This window comes from Ctenocephalides felis, unplaced genomic scaffold, assembly GCF_003426905.1.
Source record: "Ctenocephalides felis isolate EL2017-DRISC unplaced genomic scaffold, ASM342690v1 CF-g0.4_SCAFFOLD_01604, whole genome shotgun sequence".
NCBI classification, from domain to species: domain Eukaryota; kingdom Metazoa; phylum Arthropoda; class Insecta; order Siphonaptera; family Pulicidae; genus Ctenocephalides; species Ctenocephalides felis.
In genome coordinates, this window is record NW_020537758.1 from 14,859,277 (window position 1) to 14,872,458 (window position 13,182).

General features: G+C 29.7%; 1 protein-coding gene across 1 annotated transcript; it reads right to left on the minus strand.

Annotated features, from left to right (window-relative positions):
• Positions 1–8,698: 8,698 nt before the first annotated feature.
• Positions 8,699–9,265, minus strand: LOC113373401 (doublesex- and mab-3-related transcription factor 1-like). Its single transcript, XM_026613702.1, has one exon. The coding sequence runs from the start codon at positions 9,263–9,265 to the stop codon at positions 8,699–8,701; it is 567 nt and encodes a 188-aa protein (XP_026469487.1).
• Between the last annotated feature and the right edge of the window lie 3,917 nt (positions 9,266–13,182).

Consider the following 13,182-nt stretch of genomic DNA (forward strand, 5'->3'; position numbering starts at 1 on the left):
ATGGGAATCAAGTCAACAACAGATATTGTTGCGTCGACGCATTACACGCGCAGCAAATCGTAGTATTTTCACGCACAAGTACAAAAGTAAAGGAGCAACACTAGTCTCGCTTCATAATATTTGTTGTAACATTAATCATTGCCGCCGAGCATTCTACACGGCGGCGTCTACCGGCGTGATTTTGACGCGGCCCGCGGAAGCAACCGCGCTATAGGTCGAGCGCGGAGGCGGGCCCTGGGACGGAATCCTGGGGAGAGCTTTGGGGAAAAATCATTTTTATATACATACTAAATTGTATACATAATCATGATAGATGATATTGTGGATGTAATTAGCAGCAATAGCCTTCATCATCACTAGAAACTGGAATCACACCCAAACCACATAGTTTCAGCACTACTCGAGATCCCTAATTCTAAAAGACTGAAGAGGAAATTTTCATATGATTTATATTAATTTATTTAATTAAGTAATTAGTTAACTGATCAATGGAACAGTTTTCTATTTTATTTTTATATTTATTTTTTTTTTCTTTTTATAATTTTCATGATTATTATTTCTATTTATTTGTTACTATTATTATAGTTAGTTATTTATTTTTAGTTATTTATTATTATTATTATTATTATTTGTTTTTTTCCTTTACTTTATATTATAGATTTGTTTAGATTATGTTCTCACTGTAGCTCATAGAATTACTTTATTCTGATTGTTACATATAAATTTAATAAAAAAAAAAATGATAGATGATAGAGATTTAATTCAAATATAAGATGTTATGAGATATTAAAAATTCATTTTCAAATTTTTGTTGTGGCGAGCACGCTCTCTTGGTGGCGTATTCGGCGGAATTTATGAAGAAGGTATGTGTAGTTAATTTGAAATTAAATAAAAATTGTATTTGTTAAGTAGAATTTGAATAAGAATTGAGAAAAATAGGAATAACAGAATGCGAACAGCTGAATTGTATTAGGAGTAAGAAGAAAAAATATTAGAACTTGCTGAGATTAAAAGAAGAATGAAGAAAAAAATAAATTGATTTGAATTGAAATGAATTGAAGGAAAACTTGAAGATAGAACTTGAATAGAATTAGAAATTTAAAAAGATCAAAAACTGAAGAAAATAAGAACAAGAAAAATTAAGAATATAGAATATGATATATAATATATATATATATAGATTGAATATAATATAAAAATTAGAATAGATAAAATAGAACAAATAAAAATGTTATAGGTGGCTCAGAGTAAGCAAGGCCAAATAAAAAAAATAAAAATATTTTTTTTACTTTACTATAAAACTATTATATTCCGCAACGTGTTTGCAAAAAAAGCATAGCAAATTCCTATAGGGTAAATACGTAAACACCGACATTATCTCAAAAAAAAAGGTCATGTTTACATAAGTAGGTTATTTATTTCTTTAAAGTAGATAACACAATACCACTTTAAAGTAGATAGCCCAATACTAATTTACTTTAAAACAGATGACAAAAAAATAAGGAACTAGCTATCGCCTTTAATCTGATGGCGCTAGTACGATTTAAATGACCAGATGTTAAATTTTTAAACGATACTTTAAGTATTTTTGTTCGTTGTTGGTTTTATTTGGTTTTGAACACTGTTGTTTAGTTTTCGATGCCTGACTAGAACTTTTAAGAATACGTGATATTATGGTAATCGTATTTCTCTATTTTTATGAATATTTTATGAATTTAAAATTCTTGTTTCAGTTTGATCTTTTTTACATTTATACTGGCAAAATCGTAAATAATAAAAAAATTGTAAATAAAAATGTAAATTAAGCTAAAAAATCAATAGTTGTTCCAACTTTGCTGACAAATATTTCTGACAAAATACCAGATCAAGGTTGTGTACAGTGTGTTACCTCCGTTAAAAATATGCCCATAGAATTTGTATCACATTGGTTAAATAACATATATTATTTTGTAATGTATATAAAATTAAAAATAAGACATTTGATCTGTTTGGTCCATGTCTATGGGGTAAAAAAAGACAGGTGACATTTAAAAAAAAATAGCAAGAAACCATATTTCAATAATTATAAATTAATTGGGAGTAATACTGAATATAGTCAGATAACTGACTATTTGATATGTGTTATGTGTTGTCGTAATTCGAATACCGTAAATATTCTATAAATGACTTCACTATAAAAAATTATACGTTATAGTCAGACTGTGTTCATAATAAATGGCAAAGCAAGTCCATTTTTCTTTTGCTTCTGCTAACAAATAATCTGAATTTATTTAATTTATCGTTCAAGTACAATTAAGAATATCATACGAGCCATAAGCTAATCCAAGGTCCGACAAATAAATTATGTAATTTATTTAATACGTATTAAGTTTTAAATTAACTTTCTTTTCGTCTTTGCATATGATAAAATATTATAAAGTGCTAAATATAAAATGAATATGTTTAACGTTAATATTTTGATACTAATTGCTTTAAATAGTACATACATAATTATACTGATTGATTTGCAAAATTGCAGCGTTTTCTCAAATTAGACAGGAGTACTTATACCTCCGTCTACAGATTAAATAATGAGAGTGATTAAATAATTTTTATCAAATAAGTTATCAATCCACTCTATATCTGTAATCTGAATTTTAGATTTCAGATATCAAATGCTGTAAGATTTAAAGCAACTAAGAATTTTATTTTACATAATCTACGAACACGTGACAATGTTGTAAAAGTTATCAATTGCGTTCATATAGGAATAGATATATGTAACTACATATATGATTACATTCTCCTGCTTAAAGTAAATTATACATAAATCCGTTTGACAGAGATAGTTAAAACCAGAAATTTATATTCGAAGTTGATAGGATATGGAAATTAAGAAAAGTTAGTACTAAGTCTATTTAAAACAGTAATTAATTTCTAATTTATTGTCTATGTCTAAATCAAAACATTTTAATTCAGTAATTATTAAGTTTATAATAAAGTGAGAAATACAACATTTAATTTTATAACGTTCCTAAAAGCCAATAAAATTTATCCAGCTATCAATCTGGAGCAGGTTCGTGCTGAAGATTTGCATGAACATTCACAAAAAAGCAATTGATTTCTAAGCAGATTTATAAGTTAATTATGTAAAATTGTTGCAGAAATGAACATTCATTTGATACAGTTTAATCTAGTTTTCAAATGCCGTTTGAATAGAAAATTACATCATGCAAACATGTGCACATAGATTGAACTGAACTAATTTTAGCGAAATTTGTAAACCGATAAGTTGTAACATTATCTTCATGTCTTTCAATTCAATTAGAAATGGTGAATTATTTATTTGGATTGTACGTAAATGATTATTTAATCTAAGGATTATGTACCAATGAATGATGGATAGAATGATTTAATAATAATCTAGATCAGTGATTCTCAAAGTGGTCCATATTGACCCCCAAGGGTCCACGGTAATAGATCTATATACTATACTATCTCATATAAAATATTTACAATAAGATTTATAAAGTAAAAACATATATATTTCTATAGATTCAAGAAAAAAAAATTGAAATCGGCCAAAGAAGAGGTCCATGGCAAAGTCCAAGGGGTCATAAGACAAAATAATTTGGGAACCTATGATCCAGTTGTTGAAACCAATTCAAATAAATTAGAATTTACTCAAAATATCGTTCTCGTCGGTGATAATGACAAAAATTTATTTTAGTAGCAGTGCATTATTAAAAACATAGTAAAACTTGTAAGTTTCTGATCAAACTTGTTGAACATTTGACACAGATTTTATACTACAAGCTAATCAGTAAAAGATACGAAAAAACTTTGTTCGGACAAAAGATGCAATTTCAAATTACGAATAAAATGATAAATAAATCGTTATATCTGTTCATATAATTTTCGAGATTTTCCAGTTTTCGTTGAATTTCACGAATGCAACTCGCCTGTAGGCCACACCGTTCGGTATTCGAAGTTGCGATATATGGGAAAAAAACGATGTATAATACTTTATATGTTTTCTTTACAGAAATATCGAATCGTGAAGAGTATTGCTCCAACCTAGCCGCACTTTGCATTTTGACAAGTTAACATCTACACATATTGCTCTATAACATCAAAACCGTAAAAAATACGAAAAAACTTTGTTCGTACGAAAGATGCAGAATAAAATTATGAATAAAATGATATATGAATGGTTAAGTGTGTTCATATAATTTTCTCGAGATTTTCCAATTTTCCTGAAATTTTACGACGGCAACTCGCCTGTAGGCCACACCGTGCGGAATTCGAAGTTGCAATGTATGGGAAAAGAACTAAGAATTTTGAGACCGTTTTAACAATGTACAATATTTTATATGGTTTCTTAAGAGAAATATCAAATAGCGTGGATAATTGCTGGATCCTAATCGTACTTTGCATTTCAATATTTGAAAACATCTTGAGACGGATTTTAAGAATTACCTCAGTTGGAAGAAAAAAGATACAACTAACGATGAAGCGCCTATATGTGATTAGAGTTTGAATAAAAAATAATCAAAAAATATTGGTATAGTTCATTTATTTACTCCAAGGCAATCGCCTGATCGAGCATGTCAACGCATATGCAAAAATAAAACAATTTCTCGCGACAACTTTGATGATTTCATTCCATTCTCTGCGAGCACAATATTTTATGGTACGCGGCAGATCAGAATATTCAAGGTTAGTATTTCTGTATAATCGCATTTCTTGTTTACTTACATTGTAAGAAGGAAAACAAACATCGGCCGTCGGACTCGGGAATAACTGGCTTAAAGCTAAAAGGCGCGCGTGAGTACCACTAACCGAACGGTCAATGAGCCGACAAAATTATGTGTAGCAAATGCCACTACCTCGAAGTTCTGCACGATCTAAATTTGAAAACCGCGAATTATGAGCAAATAAAATATTATACGCTCGGAAATGAGCTTTTTAAAGCGCACCGCGATTTTGTATTTGAAATTTTATGTTCCAATTACAGAGTCTACATACATCGCACATATGAGTTCAGTACGGAATTACTTATGTACAATGGAATTTAATCTTAACACGTTCGTGGATGGTAAAAGTTTAAGCTGCGTTCAACATATTTTAATCTGAATGCTATAGCATCCACGTCAAGTATTACACCTATTTTACGCAATTGCTTGTCCAAGCTAAATAGTGACCACGAAAAAGATAAGACAATACTAAAATACCTTAAGAATCAGTTAGTCACTATCTTTACAGGCGTAAGTATTACAAAAACGTAAGGTTATATAAAATTAAATTCTATATGATTGACTTCAAAATTTTAATGCTATAGCATTCATGTCCGCAATTGTAATAAATATTGTGGATAAAAAACTTTCATGGTATTTTGTATTATTGGATCATTCCTTTATATGATTTATATTGTTGATTTTTCTCATTCCCTGATAAAATCGTTATGTTTTCTTAATACCCAACACATTTGTACATCTATGTAATTTTAATTAATGATATAGAAATAAATCCATAACATTCAGATATATATATATATAAATATTTTATTATTCATTCTTCTCATTCTCAGCTAAAATAATACTCCTTTTTCACTCACAACATATTTGTTCTGTTACATCATTATCACCACCTATTAAATTCTACACATGTGATTTTAATTATTGATAATGAAAAAAAAAATGTTATTCTTTAATTCTCATTAAATTGTGTATTTTATAATTAATTTCAAAAAGTAATGCCCACGAGTTATAAAGCACAATTTGAAAAAATAATTATATGGTTATTCTAAAGCCGTTTTTTCTATAGAACTGCTAGTTTTTTATTTTGGTATTTATTGGTATTTTATTATAACAATTTTTTTCCAGAAGCAATTGATGAAACTATACATAATCATTTATCAGATTCAGAAGTCAATACAAATATTTTTCTCTCAAATATCAAATTCAAAAACAGAAAAAGAAAAATTTTCATTGGATTTCTTAAAAACCAATTTTCGTGAACAATGTGCGTACAATGTTATTACATTTTTATAAAATATTATTAAATGTAATATCTTGCGTAGACCCTAACTTCAATTACGATTATATACTCGTATATTCAGTCTCACTCATTACATTATAATTGGTAAAGAAATTAATGATTTTCAAGCTGCATATATTTAATTATGTCGTTAATTTGTGTCTATAAAAATCTAGTATTTTAATATATATTCTTGAGATATATTAGCACATTTTGATGCATGCCTTTGCTCGAATTTGCACGCAACAAAAATGCAACAAAGCGTATCATACTTCTGATTTATATTCATGAAGAAAGTGCATTAAAACATCAATACAGGCAAAACTACGGTCTAATGTTTTCTAAAAAAAAATACAGCCACGATTTATAGAAAATCGATTATATAAAAATCAAAACATGTAATTGATGCATCATTAATAAATTAATTACTTAAAATTATTATTATGTATTATGTATTTTTAATAACAAATTATTAACTTAGTTATTTAGTATAATCAAGTGAATAATCGTGGGCTTCATGAACGCCAGTTTTGCTTTTCTTTGATGCACGATTTCGAATTTCTTTTAATTTTATTACATTTTAATTTAAATTGCCTGTGAAGAGGCATTCAATACAGATTACCGTTAATTTCATCCTTCGTATGAAGTTAATAAACGTGTTTGAGAATTAATAATTATAAAATTAGTTTGAGAAATAAGAGTATAGGCAATTTTAATCATACGGAGTGCAAATATAACCAAAAACAATGGATCCTCCCGTTAGAAAAAGGCTTAAAATTTATACTCTGATGAACTCCTTTTAAAGATATCTGATTTTAACTCCTAATAAAGATTTCTTTAAATAAGAAGGATACACTAAAAATAGTCTCCGACTAAAATTTTGGCTATTCCATTACTTTATTATATTTATATTACATTTTTGGTTCTATTACCAGCAAATAAAATGTGATATCAATTGTGACAATAGTCAAAAATTGCAATTAAATATAAATTGATTATTTAGCTCGACACAGAACTTAAAAAAGATTTAAATATTTCTAGGTTGTCTTTAATAAATCTCATAAGCACACAGGCACTAAATTATTTAAATATTATATAAGACAATGCACAGTAGCAATTATTTATTTATATTGTTCTTTCATATCCAAATAATAAAAATCATCTCAAAAAATGTATCAAATGACGTTGTAATAATTTCTTACAATTTTATCTGCTGTAACTTTTTTTGAAGATAAGAGCAAATAAATTTATTATCTATGTAAATAAAATAGCACAATATAGTGTTCATTATCTATGTGTTGCATTTAAAAGCGATCCAATCGCAAATACACATATGTGTATTGAAGACTTTATGTAACAGACTCTGGAAACAAAATTATAATGTGTATAGACAAGATAAACATTTGAATGGATGGCCAAATGCCAAAAGTTGCATTTGCATGAGTTACGTTTATTACATGCCTGCACTAACTAGAAAATTGAGCAAGGAGAAAATCTTTGACAAATTGAAATTATTTATTCGTATTTGTTTATTCAGATGAACGACATCATTTAACATTGGATATGGGTACAAATTTTATTACAATCTCCAGAAATACTTTGGTAAAGATCAACTAAAACATACATTTTTGCACGCTACTGAAACATATACATATAACTTTTAACTTATTATTTTTATTATAATATTGATAGTATTATCAATATAGGTTTATTATAAATATATAGGTTTTATTATAAAATTGACAGTATTTTAATAACAATATTTTAGTCCAAAGAGTATGATTTGGGAGTTAGAAAATACTTCGAAAACATTTAAAATGATTTTTTTTTAAATTCAGTTTTAAAATAATCGTTTAATCAAGTTCAAATATCATTTATTATAAAATTATTAGACTGCAACGTACGGTTGTAGCTTAACCAGATTTTAAATTTAAATTTATTACTGAAAATACTTTTAATAATCTACCTATACTTAAACTGAAGTAGTTAAGCGACTAAAACTTAATAAAATTTTAAAACTTCCAGGTAATGAAATTATAAAAAAAGGCAAATATAAAGATAAACGATGAGTATTTATTCTTAATGGAGTGTACAGATTGTTTATTTGTAACACCATTTGCAGATAACTAGAGTTCACAAAATGAAGATTAATTATCTATTAGCACAAATTAGAGAGAATATTAAATATGTTGAAAATAAGCAAGCTTCTAATTAATTTAAGCATGTAACGTAATTAACGAAAATTATATATATATATATATATATATATATATAATATAAATAATATATATATATATATCGCATTTTCTATTTTGTACTTAAAAAAATATTAGTAAAAATTTGATAAAATATGATTAATTAAAGTATAGTACTTTTTATACCATGAAACGAATGCAACAACAAATAAATATACCTGTGGCAAGAATGACAAGGAAAGTCTAGACTGGTTAAAAACAATCAACCGCATGAAGAAAGCAAAGGAAAAAGAGTTACTTGGGCAACCAGTCCAGAACGTTAAAGTTATTATTTCCCCTGATTAGGTTTTTCTGTTTATTTTTTGTATATAAAGTAGGTTTAAGGTATTATTGTAGGTTTAAGGTAAATGATAATAAATATATATCATAAATAATTTATCACCAAATTCGATTAAGGAATTACAACTTCCAAAATAGTTAAAAAACTAACCTCGGGAAGCAGCAAGAACTATATGAGGACTATTCTGCGGCGAAGAAGACCTCTTGATATCCGGAGGAGCTATAACAGATAAGGGCAACCCACCATTTATAGACCGCGGTGAGGCCAAAGGAGAAGGGCCGCCTCCGCAACTACCGTCCAAAGAAATAGCCGGTGTTGACACGGTGGTAATACTGTCCATCGGGTGAAGGGCTTCTTCCGACGGACGTGGGGACGGCTGACCGGGTGCCATTGTTTCCGGCATTATGGGTATTCTGTATATTACAGGTGCTCCGGTCTGCAAACCGCTAAGACCCCGTGCTTCGTCCTGAGCTTGAGCCCTTCGCATCGCTGTTTGCCTCGCCATATCACGCTGCCTATCGGCTGTCAAGCGACATTTCTCACATTTGCAATACAAATAACGGCAGTACCGTTTGTGGCCTTTAAGAGGGATCTTTAAACGGTGATTACGACAGCGGGCGCAATTCGGAGGCGTCCGCGGATTGCCAGAACCGGGCTGGACTCCTTTGATGCTTAGTTGCAGCAATTTGTCTTTCACGTCTTCGTCGGACATCCTTGTCCCTCCGTGGTAATTTATCACAGAAACCATTCACAAAGTTTGATGTACTTTACACATAACACACAGTCTTTGGCACCGGGAAGCTATCATGCAGTTCGAATTGGATAAGATCTGTCTTTGCACATACACGCGGACACTGTTTGCTGATAACGCTATCAGCAGGGACGTTGTCACTAGCGACGAGCGAGGTTATATAAATAATAACATATGCAGTTAAACCTCGCGAAAAAACTGAATTCATGAATTAACACGTGGAATAGTAAAACATTTAACACAAGTGAGGCGAACGCATTTGCAACGAGCGCGTTGCATCGAGAGTTTAGCGAAACGAACGATCGAGTGACGCCGGCCTGACTGAGTGACTGACTGAATGTTTCGCACAGCAAAACGCAGCGACGAGACCGAGACTGCCTGATATGCCTCCGTTCGTGTGTGTGCGTGACGATTGCATTACACCACTATGCTTCACTCTATGCAACGAACACCACGATGCCTCTCACTCCTCTATCATATTTGGGACTCTGGGGCAGAGCGCACTATGCGCGCTATTGGTCAGGACTTCGAGCGAGTCCTTCCTCATAACGACGTCGCGATTGGACCCATAAACACAACAAAACACTATTGTTGTTAAACAATATCATTGTTGAAGGGATTTTGAGAACCTCCAGCAATCTATGTATGCATTTTTGACAACTTCCACATCACTTATCAAGATTGTCAATCAATTTGAGCAAGAGCATCTAAAAGTATACCATTATGACCAGTGTTGTGCTAATATTTTTTTGCCGGAACGCTAAAATTTAAAAACCGGTTCATAAACCGGTTTAAAAACCGGTTTTCATGTTTGTTCCGGTTCCGTTCGAAAAAGAAACAAAAATCATTATATAACCCATTTTATGCACATATATGTATGCTTATTACAACAATAGGAACAATTAATAAAAATCAGTTGAATTATAATTTATAGAATTCACTTATTAAATCATTTTCTATATGTGAACCACGTTCCGGCGCGTTGCGGCTTGACAACACCACTGATTAATCAGCTCGAATCCCCAGCAACAAAAGGATTAGAAATAAAAATTTAAATAGTATTGTGACTTTGTAGTAGAACACAAGAAAAATTGTATTAGAAGTAAGAAGAAAAAAAGTTAAGTTTAAAAGATGAGAAGAATATATTAAGAAGGAAAATCAGTCGTAAGAAAAATTGAATGGAAGAATAGGATGTAAGAAGGGATAGTATAGGATATATGTACCAATGTACCTATAAGAATTGTATAGAATATGAAAATGTAGGTGGCTCAATGCTGTAAGTAAGCGGTTGTCCATTAATCACGTGAGCGAGTTTTTAAGGATTTTTGGACCCCCCTCACCTTTGGTGATACATGGTGATATTCAAAATTACCCCGCCTCCCACCACCGTAACATAACGTGTATTTTTAGATATGTGAAAAATCTGTAAAATTTTCGAATAAAGTAATTTTTTTGAAAATGTTTGATTTAAAAAAAAACAGTTAAAAAATAGATACACGTGATATCTTACTATACCCCTCCCTCCCCCACGTGATATTTCGTGATTTTTTGTCAAAACCCCCGCCCCCTCCCCTAAAAACTTCACGTGATTAATGGATGCCCCCTAAGTGAAGGCCAATAAAAGAAATAAACCGTGTTTATTTGTAATAAATTCTGTTTTCAGCATAATAATTATTAACTTTCTGAAGGAGAAGTTTATGTTTTCGCAAAAAAAATTCAATTCGCTAGTTTTCTCGATTTTTCAAGATCCGATTCAGATGTGACTAAATTTGGAAAAATTATGTTTGTGTGTGTAAACTGTTCGAAAGATTGGAAATCGCGTTCATTAGTTTTTGGTAAACAACGGCCGGACCGTTTCTTTGTAATTAAATGTTGAAATTGTTTGCATTTTTGACGATTCTTATGGAAATTTGTATACATATAAATACCGTAGTCTGATATAATTTACTAAAATATTATAAGCCTACCGGCTGAATTATAAAAATTCATCAAAATTTAGAGTTCTGCCGAGAGTTTGTTCGATTCCAATCAGAATCTATGCCCAATCATATGTACATTCTGGGAGGAAGATACTGATCACAATTTATATCCACATTTAAAATATACATTTTTAGAATACGAATTAGATAAAATAAACTGAGTTGAACAAACTAATTTAATTTATACAATTTCATTTATTATTTATACGTAAGTTTGGAAATTGTGTATCTTTTTCGTAATAGCAATAATTTCATTTTCGAAATAGCATTTTGCCTCTATATAGCTGAATCTCAATTCTTATTAATTAAGTTGATTTTTATATGTATCGGTATATTAAAGCAACTTGCCTTGAAAGCAAAATGCTACTTACAACTAGTTTTTTATAATTTCTACCAATATTATTACCCAAATGTGAATTCCTTAACGCCCCAATATTAACAATACAGTTATAGCATAATTTTTAATTAAATATTTTCATATATTTAATATTGATAGAACTCCCTTGCTAAAATGTTTTAAATTTGAAACAATATTAATGCAATTGCATAGAAATACATACTGAAAACGGTCCGAAAATTAGAGGCAAGGAAACAATGTTTGCACATCAAACTATCATATAGGTATTATTTAATTTAAATAAGAATTGTATTCTATAGTATGATCATTATAAAAAGATATCATTCACTTTATATTTACTATAACAAACAGTTCAAATATTCGCCTCTAAAGTGAAAATAAAAATTTGAAGTAGCCAGGATTTTGGTGAAAGAACCAGACCAAAATAGAATCTTACTAAGATGGCATCAAATTTTTTTGCATACTTTTATCGAATGGGAAGATGACAAAGGTCAATAAAAATTGAAAACAATAAACAAAGCAATAGAAAAAATAATTCGATTCCTTGTAAAATGTATGTAAATATTTGTTCTTAAAGATATGTTTAAGATTAAACGTTATGCTGCATTTTAACTATGTATTTCAAGTTATACGAAAAAGTCGCTTTATTTACTTAGATTTTATATGTGCATGTTGTAGATAAATTAATAAGAATTTTTTAAAAAAAAATTCTTACAATTAGAGAACAAAAGTTATGTTAGCTAATTAATTTCAGAAATCATTTTCTGCTTGAATTTAGGCATAATAAGTCGATTCATTCTAGGTTGTCTTGAATATAATGAGGGATAAATACTATAATTTTCAATATTGAATTCAATATTTATGAACACAATAAGGTATAAATATTTGCCTAAAAATAATGCAGAGTAGAAATATAAAATTTGTATTGCATTTTCACATATATATAAATAATAAAAGATGTGCCAATGAATTTTTAATAAAAAAATATTTTTAGTAAAAGTGTACTGTCTTTTCAAATAAAATAGTACACTTACTATCCCTGTCCCTTCCTCTCCTTCGATCAAAAAACGTCCTTTTTAATATTTTGAACCTCAATTTCAACATGTTAATGCTTTGAACAAAATTATTGTTCCTTTTCACCGTATCTTTGTTACATTATACCTTAGGCAATATTATATATTTTTTTTTTAATAGCAATCAGAACCTTACGTCCTATGAGCTGTTGGGTTGAAACTTCTACATCGTATTTTTAGATGGTAACCCAATGGTTAATCCATCCATATTTGATGATTTTTGTTATTAGAATTAATCTAATAGAGCTGACTTTTTATTAGCGCAACAATGCCGAGTAAGGGCTATTTTCACTTGGAAACATATTGCTATCTACATTTCCAAGTGAAAATCGTTGTCATTGCTGCCTGATAACAGGCTGCTCGGAGTGGGTATCGAACCCGGGACCTCTGAAACAAGTCCCGTCGCTCTTAACCGCTTACCTATGGGCGAACCCCAATAATATATAAAAGTTAAAAGAAATAGATAAA